Genomic DNA, 16,293 nt, shown 5'->3' on the forward strand with positions numbered 1-16,293 from the left:
AAAAAAAAAAAAAAAAAATCGACTCAAGACAGAGCTGGTCGATACTGCTTCTAAAGGTCTGAACCACGTATTCGGTGGAAACTGTGCAAAGGTATGTGACGCACTTGCCTTAAATGCACATACACGTGATCATGCATGCAGATGGCTGGCCCGACAGAAACAACGCTGTCCAAAGAAGGCTCTTCACTTCTTTCCTAAACACATACATGTTCAAAATCAAACCTATACGTCTAGGTGCTGTTATCAGTTGCCATCTTCCGCTTCCAACATTTGTAAATGCTCTCTGTGGTTAAACAGCCACTGTGAAGTGATTACCAGAGGGTCAAGAAAGATTCCTGTGAAAACCCTCTTTGGCCCATTTATCCTGAAGGATTCCAAATTCAATGTATTCACCATACAGAGGGCAGCCATATTAATCCTCTTATTTAAATGCATCTCTGCTATTCATCATGGCAGAAATCAGTCTCGCTTCCTTTCACATGACAACATACCAGGCCTCAGCAGCCCAAGGCTGGGGTTTATTCTTGAAGTTCATCAGTCCACACTTGGGAGACACCAGCTTTGGTATGCAGTGTTATTAGCAACAGAATCTTCCAACATCAAGTGTGAATATAAATTCAACGTGCCAAAACCACGAAGCCTGCACTTTTCATGGGAGCTGGCATTTCCCCACACTACCCACCCTTCCCATTAGTTTATGTCTAATGCTATACATAGGGAAATTTTGCAGAGGGTTTTTGTCTTTCAAAAGCTCACTTCACCTGTTCACGGAGCATATTTCTAGCCTTGATAGGAATCTGCATCCCTATTGCTATAACTCTATGGACAAAGGGAATTCAGGAGGGGCTGCTTATTACTTGCATTGAATTCTTCTCGCTTTTGTGTGTTCAGAAGTCTGATTCATTTCATTAGTTGTTTCTTTTGGCAGTTTCATAACAGTGATTCAAGCTTTCAAGGCATTCCTTAGACTACAGTCTCATCCCCCTACCCCCACCTCCTTGTAACCTATATATCAACATCAGACCGAAAGAATGTATCTTGTAATAATATAAAATTTCAAGGTGTTGCATACTGGGAAAAGAAACCACCACCAAAAGAAAAGAATTCTAAAAAGGGAAGAAACAAAGCAAATCAAAATCTAAATACTGTCAGGTGGGGGCCACGCAGCACCATAAAAATGGAGACTAATCAAAAGAAATTTTCCTTTTTCTCCCTCCCACTCGCTGACAGAGCAACTCTCCCTGGTGGATGAGCTTTTAGACCAGGGGGAACTTTTTGTTAACACTGTATTAATTCAGTTAGCACCTACATGTGGAGAGCAAAGAGATGTCCCCCAAGTTTTTGCAGTTTAGGACTGATATCTACACAGCACCTCTTTTAAGCCACTCCATCCAGCTTAAGTGTTTTAACACTATCTTGCGTGTAGTAAACTTTAGCAATTTAAACCAACATTGTCCCTGTCGGAAACTGCAAGAGTGGCTTTGATCAGGCCCCTGCCTTTAAAAAGGCAAACCTAGTCCTGTCAAATTTCATTGTGATGTGCTTGACTCTCTAGCTGGTAGCACCAAGGGCAGACAGGATGTTATTTCACATACAACCTAACACTTTATTTGCTCTGTTTCCATGGGACAGGAAGTGTGTGATGAGGTTCAAATATCCAGGAAAGGGTGAATTCAAGTGTTTGCCAACATACTCTGGGCTGAGAAAGGAGGCACCAAAAATGGAGTATAAAATTAACAAGCAGATAATAGTCAAAGAAATTTCATTTTCCCACCACACACAAAGCTAATTCCGCTGCAAGCTATGGTCTAAATTAGAGAGAGGAAAGAAACCTCAGAGTATTGAACACTTAATTTTACATATGCCAGGCACTGAGCTAGGTATTTTCACCATTTTCTTTTTCCTCCTCATTTATCAATTCGCCCAAGTCTGAATTGGAACAGATCTTTGGGGAAGCATAATACAAAGCACTCATTTGACAAAGGAGCAAAGTCCAGAAAGGTCTAGACTCCATAGCTCAAAACCAGAACCAGAATGCATATGTGATCTTTTTCTGCCTCAACTTGCTTACCTTGCTCCAAAGATGCCAGTCAGTCTACCAGTTACTATTTTGATGTACCATTGCCATCACTGGCAATTTTTACGGCTCTTCTACACAAATATAGTCAGTTCTGGATTAAAACCCAACTTAGTGGCTGTTAATTGATGCTTTACCCTAGGAGGTTCTTTAAACCTGCTTTAGAGGTGAGTCATGCATTCATATCACAAATGAAATAACCACTTTCAGAGCATTTGTTTATTCAGGATTACTGAGATGCCAGCAAGGCAGCAAAAACCAGTTTGGTGTGGGACGCTCTTAGCCCAGTAGCTCCCGAGAAGAGGCTTCTGACTGTTCCTGTGCCTCAGAAGGAGTCTCATTCCCAGGAAGCATTACTTTACTAAGAACTCTACTAACTGGAATGGACTGGAGGAGATAACTGAAGAAATAAAATAAATAGAAAGATTAAGTGTGAAAGTGAGGGCAATTTTCATGGTGTTCTTAAATGAGCTTGAAGACACAAGGAAAGAAAAGATGAATGAGTCCGAAACCCCTCTTCGCCTAGCTTGCAACGACCCCTAATTTCCTTTTTTCCCTTTGAAAGTTCTCTTCGAAGGTGTGAAACATACTAGGAAAAACAGAGCCAAAATTTTCGAAGTAATGAATTGGTTTTTACTGTGGTTCCTCCGGAGTTTTAAACTTCATTCTATTATTAGTAATGTAAAAAGGCCATGAATCACCAAAACAAACCAACACACTCTGTGTGCTCTGTGCTGCATTTAGACACGCTTAAGTGATTCCTGGGGCCAATGTGAAGAATGCTTAACGGCAGCAACGCGGCTATTAGCTTCACGAACACTGAACTGTGCAGGCCTATTAATTATTTGAGCCAAGAGTATTATATACTCTTAAGTACACAAGACAACCATTATGTACTCATATATATGACACAGAAACACAACTTTTGTTAGCCCTGACAATAGGGTCAGCCTGTCTCATTAACTCTGAAAGGCTGTCGTTAAGGGCAGTTTAGATGGCTCAGTATATCCACACATCAGACAAATTTATACAATGCAGGTGCAACCTTTTACAAGGACAGACCTAAATTTCCCTCTGAAGTTAATAAATGCCCCCAAAGGGGGCTATTTTTCTCTTTGGTGGCAAAAAAATTTAAATAAGCCAATTAATTTGAGAGAGAATAGGAAAAAATTTAAGCATTCAATTTTTAAAATGCTACTTCATTCCAGAAAGAGTTTGAGGAAGCTAAATTTGTATCTAAACAAGTATCTCCTGGGGTGACACCAATATGAAGCTCAAGTTTATGAAGTGGCAGTTCTACATGATGCTCAAGTGCTTACACTCTGGAGACAGACTGCCGGGGTTGACTTCTTGACCAATTCTTCCGTCTAGTAAGCTCTATGACCTTGAGCAACTTGCTTAACCTCTGTGTGCATGAGGTGTTTTCATCTGTAAAATGTTCTAGTAATAATATCTCACAAGGTTATTGTGAGGATTAAATGAAATGGTGCATATGAAACACCCAGCCCAGGACCAGACACACAGTGAGGACTCACAAAACACTAGATGGCATTATTAACATAGGTCAGGGATTCTCAACCTGGCTGTGTTTCAGAATCACCGAAGCACTTTCTAGAAATGCTGAGACCTAGGCCCCACCCAGACCAAATGGAACCAAGTCTCTGAATGGGTAGTTTTTACAAAGCTCTCTGGGTGAGTCTGAGGCTGAAAATCACTGGCTTACATGTGTTATGGTAGGGGTAGGGAGCTATAGGTACGGTCAACACAAGTGTTGTAAGTTCTGGAGTACAAGTTCTTTTATTTTTATAGTTTTTGTAGTACTTCTATAGGACAGGCTATATGGACCATGTCTCACTCCTATTGAAAACTTACACAGTTAGCTGAATTATATGCATACTTACAGCTAAACCGAGTTCTTACCTCTTGCTCACTTTCTTTAGGATGTACTGCGTTTAAGAAGGCAGATGTTTCCAGGTGCTGACAAATGCAGTAGGAATCAGCGAGTATGGGACTGTGGTTATGCTGTTCCACACATCTAATGTTGGATCGTAGCAATCCAAAGTTTTGCATCGCTGAATGCCAAAGTATCCTCCAACCACGTACAGTTTGTTTCCGGAGGCCACAGCGTGACAACTCATGCGTTTTGCTGTCACGTCTCCCACCTTGGTCCACTGGTAAGTCTCACTGTTGAATTTATAAGCAGAGCAGGCGGAGAACTCTGTATCTCCCCCCATAATAAAAATCTGGTTACCCAGCACAGCTGCTGCTGTGTAACGCCAGGGCTGGGGACAGGTGGCTGGTACTGTCCACCTGTTTTCACACTGATCGTAACACTGAACCTTGGGGAGCTTGTCATGACTGACGCTGGTACCTCCGAAAGCAAACAGCTTAAGTTTGGCACTCACTACTGCCGCATTGCTGACACCTTCTCGGAGTGGGGCCACCATGGTCCATTTGTTGGTTGTAGGGTCATAGTGTTCTACCTGCTTTAGAGAGACTGAGGGGGAGGCTGGGAGGCAGCCAGTTGCAGCCGTGTGCCCCCCGACAACATACAGGCAGTGCTTCAGTTCAGCAGAGCCATGGCCAAACCTGGCCACTAGCATAGGGGCAGCTTTGGACCACTCCTCATGCAGGGTATCATAAACCCAGACATCTTTCGAGACTCCATTTTCAGACCCCCGCCCTCCCGTAATGTATACTTTGCAGCCAATAGCACATGCACTGAACTCTTTTCTTGGGCTGGGGATGTCAGCCTTGGGAATGATTTCTTTGGCCTTCTGGTCTACCAGATACAGCTTGTCACACATGAAAGTCTGCCCTCCCAAGAGGAAGAGGGCATGGCCAGTTTTCCGAGGTCGGGCACAGAGGCTGGTTACCACGCCATCGTTCTGCAGGATTTTCAGTTTGCATCTGATCGCCTCTTCCACAATCTCCTTGCTCTTTCTCTGCTTGGTAATGAGTTCCTCCATGGCCACGTTCTCCATGAGATAAATGGCTGGCAGGAGAGCCAGCCTCACTGTCTGCAATAGCTCTGGAAGGTAGCAGTAGCGCTTCTTCAGGTCGTAGCTGATCCAGTTAATTGCAGACTCATACACGAGCCTTTCATCTTCTGTCTCCAGCTCTTCACTGGACAAGAGTTGCACTACCATGTCCTGGGGCAGCTGGAGGAAATCTTCGTTCTTCCTAATGGTTTGGAAATTGCTGAGACACATTCTCCAGGAGAGTTCGTACAGCTTGGTACACTGGTGCGCATCAGACAGCAGCAGCATGCCCAGGCAGTTGGTGGGATGCAGGTTCTTTTCCAGGAACTCTGCACACGCATCCCGGATGTCTTGGAACTCTAGCATGTCGCCAGCTTCCAGGAGCGATTCTGCGTTTTCTTCATTGATGATGACTCGGGAGGAGTATGCGTAGTCGAGAAGCAGCTCCAAGACTTCTGGGTGGATGGAGTTGTCAAAGTTGACTTCGCTGTCCTGGCTCTCTTTCAGACCACCACTGAACATGGCTTCAAAGTAGCGGCTGCATGCAGCCAGCACTGCCCGGTGACAAGGGAAGGTCCTATTTCCAGCATGGAGAAGGACATCGGTGAAGAGGCGCTGCTGGCGTAGAAGGTTCAAGTGAGTGAGGACACTGTCAGCATAGGAAGACTTGTGAAACAGATAGATGTTAATGGAGCCACTGCTGGCCCTGGATTTGCGATTCTCATGCACACTGACTGACATTTTGTTTCCACTCCTAAAAACAAAACAAAACAAAACCATTGAACAGGGTGCTCCTGATATGTAGAACAGCAGAACAAAGCAACAAACCTTTTGGACAGTGAAAACAGAACACTCCGCTGTTAGCTCTGCTGCCTATATACTTTTCCGAATAATGGATGGCCATTCCTGTACAGTCAGAGACAGCTACCTATAAGGAGAGGCATTCATGGTAATACTGTTGAGCTATTTGAACTATATACACTGTTAAAAAAAAAAAAAAATCACTGCTTGAAAGCAGGTTCATCTTGGAAAACCTGATTGCCAACTTTCAGGATATTGAAGTCCTTGAGAACGTAAGTCAGCACAAGCCGAGAGGAGCAAGGTCTCATTCTCACAGCTTGCTGTCCTTGTCCAGCTGATTCACTGCGGGCCACTTAAAATGCCAGGCCTCCAGCTCTCGTAACGCCAGGACAGGCACCAGCTTTAATGCCCTATGCGATATAAAGCCATGTGTAAAACAAATAGCTACTAATTAATTCCATTAAGAATTCCTTTGGTAAGATCTGGTCTCCCTGCAATATACAGTAAATGGGAAATGTAACATTAAAATCACAGGCTTACGTAACTTCTATAATGATGGGACCCTTATGTAAATGTTACGCATCATTTCTAACCAGACAGCTCTACCACTAAGAAATCCTAAAAGAGGCCCAATATGAACACTACCATGTTCATATTGGGCCTCTTTTGTCTCCAGCTCTTCACTGGACAAGAGTTGCACTCTTGAAAGCCTGCTGATCAATATGATCAGCAGGCTTTCATGAAAACACAGAATAGATTCTGACCTCAATCACAACCCATCTTTCTTGCTCTGGACAGCTTCCAAAATGAGGATTTGGGCCCATAAAAGAAGAATACTTTGAGTAGCATACTCATGAGTGCTGTTCTTCTGTTCTTCCTGCTTTATATCAATTCTTTGAAAACCAGTTGCAAGAACAAAGGATCCGTCCGCTCTTCTTTCAATTAAACAGTGTATCACAAGGACCATCCCTGTGTACCTGCGAATGCTGGCACCCACGTATAGAGAGTTCAAAATGCAAACATTGCTTTATCTAACTCAAAAAAAACACAACATATGCGCATGTGCGTGTATTTTGCCAGCCATTGTTAATTTAAGGCCACCCTAGAATTTATTTGCTAACCAAAGTGCTTTCCTCAGTCTCTAAATTGAAATTAGAGCAGAATCTAATGCTATCTTTGGCTTTCCGTAGTAAGTAAATTGTAGGCTAAAGATATAGAAAATCCCTCCTATGTTCAAAAATTGAATCACATGTTTTTTTTTAACCCTACCCCTCTGTTACTTCAAAGGAATAAAGCCTTCAAGAACCTGCCTGTCAAAGGATTCCTAAGGAAGCTGTTTATCCCAGGAGAGTAAACTGTATGGTTACAGTATCTACTCCAAACACAGAACAAACTGTTCTGAAACCCATGGCCTGCTTGTTTCCCTCAAATGTTGAGATATTTATTTTTAATTTATATCTCAGTAATTATTAATAAATGCAAATGAGTAACCAGATTCATGGACTAGATACTAAATTGCACTTCCCTGACCAGCTGTGGCCCGTCACTGACAAGAACAAAAGCAGGTGCCTAACTTGTCTTTAACACACAGGCCACATACCATTAGGTGATGCAACTTATTTTCCTTTATTTTTGGAGTATAACTTTTCATTATGAGTCAAACATGGCTTAATGGAAGAAAATAAGCAACAAAGTCCTAGGCTCTGGTGTTGCCAAGACTTTACAAAAGCATCATTAGTCTCCATTAGTGTCCTCGATATGACAAATGATGAGGAGCCAAGCAAGCTTCACTGTTACCTCAAGCTAAGCCTCAACAATCTAGTCCATTTTACAGGTCCAGAAAACAAATACCACCCGACGTGAATGCACCAGCTTTCTAAGGTCTGAAAACATGTATTAGCGTCACTGATGTTCTACCACTCTAGTCATTTGAATTTGTACATTCCATCTGAAGTACTTTGAGGAGGATTTTAAGCCTAAACCTCAGAAGATGGTATAAATACTTGTAAACCTAATATAGAAACTTACAAACATTCCAAATGAGTAGCTACACTTTATTTTTTTAAGCTAATGTTTCCAAAGCAACCTCAAAAGCTGCCTCCTTTCAGGCTAAAAGCAAATGCAGCTCTGACCGCTTAAGAGCTGTGCACAAGGTGTATAATAAGCACCATAAGCACACTGAGCAGGCGATCCCCAAAGCCCAGAGCACATTGCCCTAAGCATTAGATGTCAGGAGTTGCCAAACACCACACACAACCAGACCTACACTTAAGAAAACTTAAGAAGACCTTAGAGTCTAGGATTTGCATCTCTATGCATCCCTTGTTGATGCTCCTGTAGTTTCCAGATTGGTCCAGAAAGCCAGAAGGAATAACCTAGCCTGTCATCTTGGGTACCATCCAGATGGGGAAGCATGTCACAATCAAAACTCAGCAAAAATTTTATTAAATAAAAGGTAAACCTGAAGACCTAAGGGAACCAAGTTGCTTTCTGGTTTAACATTATGCAAACATCAAAATACCAGCAGAAACCATTCATACAGTCACCAAGCACAACTTCAACGTATAACAAATCATCCTTTCGGCATTTTTTAAGCCACCAGAGAAATAACATTTGTATGCCGAATAAGTGTCCAACAAATGCACACATACACTTAACCTGCATCTGCAAAGAAGATGAGAAAAAGGCTGCTATCACCGTGAACATCAAAAAGGCTTCTAGTTCACTTAACGTTCCTTACCCAGAATCTCTGCCTCCAATTCTGCCCATCCCATCACATCCCTTTAAGGTTTTGAACCTGATCTACATGCAATCAAAGAAGAAACTAGGCAGATTTTTCTGGGGCATTTGCGTTATTGGTTAACAATGAAACATTATAAAGATCTTGTCAACAAGAAAAGCATTTCACCATGCAGTCCTCTATAAGACTTGTAAACGCTCTTTAACACGTTGGCCATGCTTTTCAGGTCGACACCAAATTACATGCTGAACAAATTCAATGGTTCATCTCCACCCCGCCCACCAATTCTCGTCCTTCGAAACTAATAATGTTACACTAAAGGCCAAATACTGCACTCGCATGAGAAGAAACTAATTTTCAGAAACCGGTTCTCATTCATTCCCCACAGACATTTCGCAGCAGTGAAAGTGCCCTCACGAGCGGTGTCTGCACGTGGCCCCAGTGCTCCCCTGTGCGGGTAGGGCGCAACGTGGGGCAACGATCCCGCTGGCTCAGCCCTGGACCGCGAAGTGCGAGGCAGCGGGACATCCACTCCCAGGGAAGCGCTGCTTTCCGCGGAGAGAGGGGAGAGATCTATCATACCGTGGCCCTGCTCCCGGATGCCCCAGCAGCTCGCTCCGGCTCTGCGCCGGTGAGGGGAGGCCTCTCCGGTGATGCCCGGGGCTCCTGCTTGCTGTGAGAGCTTAGCGGCGAACACTGAGGACTCCGCCCCAAGAACAGCTCCCCACCCCCGCCTAAGTGGGAGCTCCCGGCTCCGCGGCACACGCACACCCCTCGCGAACACACCCCCTCAGGCCAAGGAGCCCCTGAAATCCGCGGCGCCCGCAACAGGTCCGGGGCAGCAAGGGACAAACTTACAGCAGTGGCGACTGGCCTCAGTGCACGACCAGCTGGGTTCTTGCCTCGGTCACCGGGAGTTCCAGTGACGAAGCGGACGTCTCAGCCCCGGGGAGCTGCGGCGACTGCCCGGGCGAAAGGGGTGCGCATGAGGCGCTAGCCGAGGAGAGGACCGCGCCCCGGGCCGGCTACCGCTGGCGGTGCGTCTCGGCCTCACGATCCCTACGTCGCCGCGCGCTCTGTGCCCGCGACCCGCGGAGCGTCTACCGGAGCGAGTCTCGGGACCGGAGAGCGAGCCTGCGGCTGCAGGCGCCGCGGAAGGAGGCGGGCTGTGCACTCGGGGGAGGGAGCGAGAACGCGCCGTGCGCGCCGGCGGCCGCCTGGCGTCTGGACTCGCTCTCCGCAGCGCCACGGCCCAGCCGCCTCCTCTCCGGCTGCCTGAGCAGTCTGCGCCCGGCGGCCGTGCGCCGGGCTATAAGTGGGGCGGCGCGGTGGGGTGGGGCGGGGAGGGAGAGGGTGCGTTTGCCGAGAGTGACACCAGGAGAGGGAGGGAGGAAGCGCCTGAAGGCGGCCCGCGGAGGAGGAGGAGAGGAGCTGGAGAAGAGCGTGTCGGGGGAGTTAATCGAGAGAGGAAGCGGGGGAGGGGGGGCTGCAGGGAGCGGAGACAGACAAAGCGGACGCGGTATCTCAGCCATTAGCGAGCAGCTGCAACCCTCGGGGACCGCGAGTAAAACAAGTTTTCCCGGGTTGGAGTGTCTGCGCCTCTCTGGCCCAGCCCGATTAAAGGACAGCCCTGGAGCTTAGGGACCCTCGGCAGGGGAGTGCAGCCCCCAGCTCTGCGCTGCGCGCTTGGGAAGCCCGCGAGATGCTCTGGAAAGGGTGGCGAGGGGCGAGCTAGGGGTCCGCGACACGCGCCCTGGGCGTGCAGAGCCTGCACGCTGGGTGGGATACCTGGCAGGAGAACAGTGGTGAGGAAAGGGGCACAAGTTTGGTTACTGGGGACACTGCAGCTTGGTCAAAGCCGGACCGTAGGGTTTGTCGCTGGCAGGGGGCCAGACAGACCCTAGCCTCGGGCATTCTGGCCGTGCCCTCCTTCCCCACCCGCGGCGAGCAGCGGCAGCCGGGGCTGGACTCTGTCCCACGCCGCGGCGAGCAGCGGCAGCCCCAGGCTGTCCAGCGGGGCTCGCCCACGTGTTTCGCAGCCAATCGCTGCAGCCGCTTGATTCAAAGCGAACCGCTCAAAGGAGCGGCCTCGCTGCCTCCGTCTCGCTAGAGATAAAGCCCGGATCGCCCTCTCAGACTGGGCCCTTCCTGTTTTTTTATCGCATGATTGTGTTAGTTTGGAGTTCAGCAAAGAAATGGCCCGGCACACACATGTTTGACGCACTGCATGCCAGGAAAAAGGAAGGTGATTCGAAAAGTAACCTCGCATGCCGGTCACTACTTACGAAATCTATATTTGATCTTTGCACTATGGGCTTGTCTTTCTACCAGGAGCTAAAAGGTCTCTGTGTGTGTGTGTGTGTGTGTGTGTGTGTGTGTGTGTGTGTGTTAAATTAGGATATGGAATTAAATCTATGAATGAATTGTAGCTTCACCGGTCCGCCCCCATGCATCCCCTCGTTTTACAGGTTAGGAAATGGAGGCCCAGGGAGGTGTGAGTTGCCCATGTCACGGTCACACAGCCACTCAGCAGCGGTCCAGCACTGCAATTCTCCCATCCTCACTCCCCCACCTCCCCGCTTTCTTTTAAATACTAGACACCGAAATGATTTAAACAGGCCTGGTGCTTCCTGAATCTAAAGACTGCTGAAACGAAAACTATCGGTTCTTTATTTTAATCCCATCTTCCTTTACCCGTGGTTTCTCCTGGTATTCGCGCTGAGCAATTTTGCTCCTTGCAAACAAAGACAGTGCACTCTGAAGTCCTTTGTTACCATTAAGTCGTCAGCCTCACCGTGAGGCTTTACAAATCTGTTTCATATTCTAAAGTTTTTTGCAGAGTCTCAGCTCAGACACTGCTTCACAAAGCCAGGGAGGCTGGATCAATTCACGCTAAGAACCCCGTGCGGTGATTGTGAGATCTGCGAGGTGAAGAGAGAAGCGCTGTGCGCAGACTCTGTCCTGAAGGAGACTTGGAGAAAATCAGCGAAGAGCAAACGAATAGAAACGCTGTGGACACCAGAGATAGGTGCTGTGGTTGATGGAAATGTGTAGCTATCGCACGCAGGTCTTTTTAAAACATGGCTTCTGTAGCCTGGCAAGTTGTAGGGGAAGCTGATCAGGGAGGCCTCAAGGCACCTCTTAGGAGCGCCTTGTCTGTCTAGGTGCTGGGTCCAAAGCAAGCACGTTGGTGAAGATGAAATGTTAATGTCTTCCTTTGGAGAAGATATTTCGTTTAATTTAAGAGATTAACACTTTCTCTCACTAAGAATTATTTCCTTCTACTTCAGTCACCAAATCTACCTAGAACTTCACCCAGATGACCCTGCCTAGAAATAAAACATGGGCATAGCTCAGTTGGCTGGAGATTTTGTCAGAGGAAGCCACTGAACTAGGAACAGGCCAGTCTGTGTCTTTTGCATCTTCACCAACCTGAAACTGCAATGTCCTTCACCAAGGGGCCAGCAAAGTTTAATTCTCTTTGAAAATAGCTATGCTAAGTAAGCAGGGATGCTCTGTCTATTGTGTCATCATTATCCACTGATGCCATTTTCCTGTGTCTGCTTTACCTAATGTTGGCATCTTTCTATGCTTCAAGAAAAGAGAAGGAAAAAAGTTGTAGCCTGGAAAATCTTGAAATGTACTCAGTTGACTATATACATTTGCTTCATCTGCCTCAGGGAGATAAGCAACATGAAGCAGGGAAAAGAAATTAGCTTAAGTAGGTTATAAAACTGGAAACCGGTTTCCGGCTGAGAAACAGGAACTAAACTTGCATTTGGGGGGAAACGTGTGTGCTGCCAATGACCTCCTACAAACAAACTGGTTTGCTTGAACCAATGTGTGAAACGTTTTCATCCTGTGTACAGTTTCTAATGTTTGTTTCACAGCTGAAAGTGATTTGTAAGTTAGCCTATTTATGATCACAGCAACACAAACTGTTATTTTTCCAACATTTCTCAGCCAACCCTAAAGGTAATTCTTATCACTTCACTCACAGGAAGGAAAGATGGGCAAGTCTTATATATGTGCAGGAAGAACTCTCTAGACGAGCCTGTGACCAAACCGGACAACGATAGACATTGCAGATATCTGAGTCACCAGCAACTCGAGAAATGCTACAGACAACCATGTTATTCAATGGCCACCACCTCACTCAAGATGTTAGACCAGTCCTGTACACTCCTGGGAGCTGGTCTTCGCCTCTGCCTTGTGACACCAAACCAAGGTCTCATTTTTAATGCTATTAAGAATCTGTGCCCAAGGCTTTGGCCTTGTTATCTCTCTTAACAACGTTATTTTGTTAGGCTGCAAAATAAGCAGCATGGGGTTAAATGTATTAGCTGCCTTCAAACCTAATTTATCTTCATTCCTTCCTAATTTACACTCAGGCTGAATTAATGAGAATGATTTAATTAACATGGTGCGACTGTGGTACCAGGGACAGGACAGCTCGGGGGATTAGACCAAACAGTGGGCTAAGCAGCTGCCATCCTGCCTCCTGTGGTCCCCTGAAACCCCACCCGAATTTCAGACGTGTTCCCTGCCAGTCTTCCAAAAACGACCTCTTTGTTCTTTGATCTGCTTCCTGCATCTGTGTGAGGAGGATGGCGCGGCTTCTTTCCTTGTGTTATTTGTAAGGTGGGCTTCAAGGCTGTGGCCTATAGAGTCAGTGTGCCAGAGGAGCCAACTGCCTGCCAAAGATCTGTGCTCTTTCTCCCCTAGTGTCAAATTCATGCTGAGAAGCGGACACCCAGCCATGGGCGACATCCCCCAGCGGTACGTAAGTCCTGGGATCAGCACCCGTGGAAGAAAAGAGAGGGAAGCAGGACGGGCAGAAGGAGGAGCAGAGCGGAGATGCGGTCTCAGTCAAGGCCCTGGCCTACTCCGTGTGGAGCTCTGAAGTGGAAATGACCCCGCAGAATTGTTTCCAGCAAAAGCGAGAGGCCAGGTTGATAGGGCTGCGTTACCAGCTGCCGAATGCAGGCTACCCGGGAAAGGCGCCGTGGCCTTGGCCAAGGTGGCATTCTCGGAGAGGCAGTTCTGCAGAGGGCTGACAGCTGAGTGCCTCCTGCTGCCAGCGCCCCCAGCAGCTGGGGGAAGAAGTCCTTCACTCTCACAGGGCGACCACGCTGAGGGGCTCAGTGCAGTGCCCACTTCGACACCTCGCACTAACAAAGATACACAAAGCTGGGAAAATGAGACATCAGGTTTTATCGACCATCCCCTTACTTTCAAAAAGAGGGTTAATTGTTTTAAAAATCTGGCTATTTATTAAAAAGACAAGGATAAGGAAAAAGTAGATAATCAATATAAGAAGTTATCAGCATTATATAAGCATTTTTCTCTCTGGGGACAAAAAGAGGTCTTAATTGATAGTTTTCTAATTTTTAATTTGCCACCTTCTGCATCTATGCCTTCTAAACTCTATTTGCGTTAAATATCTATTATGATCAACCTTGAGAGTATTCTTAAAATTGTATCCAAATTGGCTTGGTCCGATTTTAAAATTTCAATTGCTTCCTACATCCATTATATGTGCGAGCACTTTTCATATATTTTGTGAATTAAATTGGGTTATAGTATGACTTTTAAATTTCAAATTCCAATTGTTCATTGCTGATATAGAATACAATGGACTTTTGTATTATGACTTTTAAGGGAAGGTTTTGTGTGAAAGTGTACTTGTGTCCTTTCATTGCTAAGCTCCACCGTCGTATTGAACTCCTCTATTCAGGGTTGTTATAGCTGGAGAATTCATTTTTCCTTTGAGACTCTGTCACCTTATACAGCCCCAAGTGACATTGCAAGGGGTAGACAGTTTATTGGCTGCTTACAGGACTGCAGAGGGACACATTTGAGTCACTGTTCCTTGCTATTACTCTATAAAGTCTGGTCATTAATAAATCAAGCAGTCAGTCTAAGTTGCTTGTGTTATTTCTACTCCAGGGTCCTTTAAGACAATGATCGTCACAGTCTGTTGTAGGTTATAAGTTTTAGGTTCAGGATTTTAAAGCAGCATTTATTATTTTCTCTCTCAGTACAAAAGCAATGCATGGTATAAATTCGGAATAAATAGAGAAGTAAAAGAAAAAAAGTAGACCCACCCCTTTGAGATATTGACACTTAGCATTTAAATTCTAGTCTTTCTGTGTCCACATAGTATTTTTATTTTTAGCAGTTAAGCGGTTAAGGGCAGAGTCTCTAGAATCAAACCAGAATTCCTGCTTTTACATTTACTAGCTGGGTGTTTGGGAGCAGGTATTGTCATATCTCGGTGTCTTAGTTTCCCAGGCTGTAATATGAGATATTGACAGTACCTAGCTAAAAGAGTTGTTTTCAGATGATATAAACTAGCATATGTTCAGCACATAGAGCAGTACCCAGCTATAGCAGTGGCACCTGCTATATAATGCTTGCTTTTATGATTCTTGAGTAAGCTGTTGAAGGAGAATGGTACTCCTGCAACCCCAAAGCTATTTCCTAGTAACTCTCCTAAATCCTTTTCAAAGTTCCCATTTCCACATCTGCCCAGTAGCGCTGAGTTAAGGGGCACTTCTGTCTTGAATGAATTTACACACCGCCTTGGAATGTGTATATGAGACGCTGCTCTTGCACACCCAGGAACCCGACAGCTTGCGCAATAACAGCTCAAATGCTCAGGGTTTGCCTTTGCTTTCCTTCCATCTCTTATTGATACTGTCTTCCTATTTAGTACTAGAGCCATGTGTCTTCAGGTGATGGAGAAACAACTCTGTGCTCTCCACTACCTTAAAAAATTAAGCTGCTGCAAAGGGAAACATATTTAAGAAATAACACATTTTAAAAAGAGGCAGCTGCTATATTTAGAAGACCGCCAGGCCAAGACAGAGAGCATACACGGAATGTAGGCCCCTACAGTAGTGTCCTGAAGTCTTGCAGGGTGCCCTTGGTGAAAGCTCACTCGTGTCTATCAGAATCGCACCCAGCCTCTGTGGGGTGTGGCCTTTCACAGCCCAGGGGCATCTTAACCAACCCGCACCCCATAATCTTGTGAGTGCCTCAAGGCTCCTGGATCTAAACTCTTAATTTGTTCTAAGTAATTACATTAAAGAATTGACCGTTGTTCCAAGCAGTTTTGAAAATGAAGGTTTTGTTTGGCCTATATGCTTTGCTACCAGGGCAAGATGCCAAGTCTCTGAGCATGTCTGGGCATGAAGAAGGACCCAGAAGAAGGGACCTTTGTGGTCTAAAAGCTTGTACCTTTGAATGAATATTAAAAGAATTTTATGGCACTCTGTGAGCTTAGTCTTTACTCACTACAGAGTTCAGTTTGAACAGGAGTCCGAAAAGAAAAACAAAAACAAAAACAAAAAACACACAAAAAAACACAGGAAGCCGCAAGTTAACAGTACCAGAATGAAGAAAGAATGAAAAAGGAGAGAGGGATGGTGGCAACTGTGTTGCCTTAAAGTTCCCATAACTGTTTCTCATCATGATTTTGAAATTACAGCATGAGCAAGGATATAAACTTATATACACAAGCATTCACATATTTCCCTTAGCCTCATGAGTAATTTCAGAAAGCATTCACTATGAAATCTCAAATAAAGTCGGAAGACTTGCTATATCTTTATCTGTGGATATTTGGAAATATTAGCAGGAAATGGTAACATATTTAAAAAATTATGTATGTTTAAGTAGTTATAAATCAG

General features: G+C 45.5%; 1 protein-coding gene across 3 annotated transcripts in view; it reads right to left on the reverse strand.

The window, feature by feature from the left end:
• The window catches only part of ENC1 (ectodermal-neural cortex 1), an 18,868-nt gene extending 8,859 nt beyond the window's left edge, over positions 1–10,009 (reverse strand). Inside the window, exons 1-3 of one of the 3 annotated variants that reach the window (XM_039857483.1) lie at positions 9,458–10,009; positions 3,998–5,812; positions 1,631–1,640 (exon numbers count right to left, since the gene is read on the reverse strand). In XM_039857483.1, coding sequence (XP_039713417.1) covers positions 4,030–5,799 — 1,770 coding nt within the window. In that variant the 5' untranslated portion in view covers positions 5,800–5,812; positions 9,458–10,009 and the 3' untranslated portion in view covers positions 1,631–1,640; positions 3,998–4,029. Of the gene's footprint in view, positions 1–1,630; positions 1,641–3,189; positions 5,813–9,181; positions 9,308–9,457 lie in introns of those variants that run through there. The other 2 variants (XM_039857482.1, XM_039857485.1) reach the window with 2 other exon arrangements.
• Between the last annotated feature and the right edge of the window lie 6,284 nt (positions 10,010–16,293).

Source organism: Pteropus medius, unplaced genomic scaffold, assembly GCF_902729225.1.
Source record: "Pteropus medius unplaced genomic scaffold, Ma_sr-lr_union100, whole genome shotgun sequence".
In the NCBI taxonomy this organism is placed as follows: Eukaryota; Metazoa; Chordata; class Mammalia; order Chiroptera; family Pteropodidae; genus Pteropus; species Pteropus medius.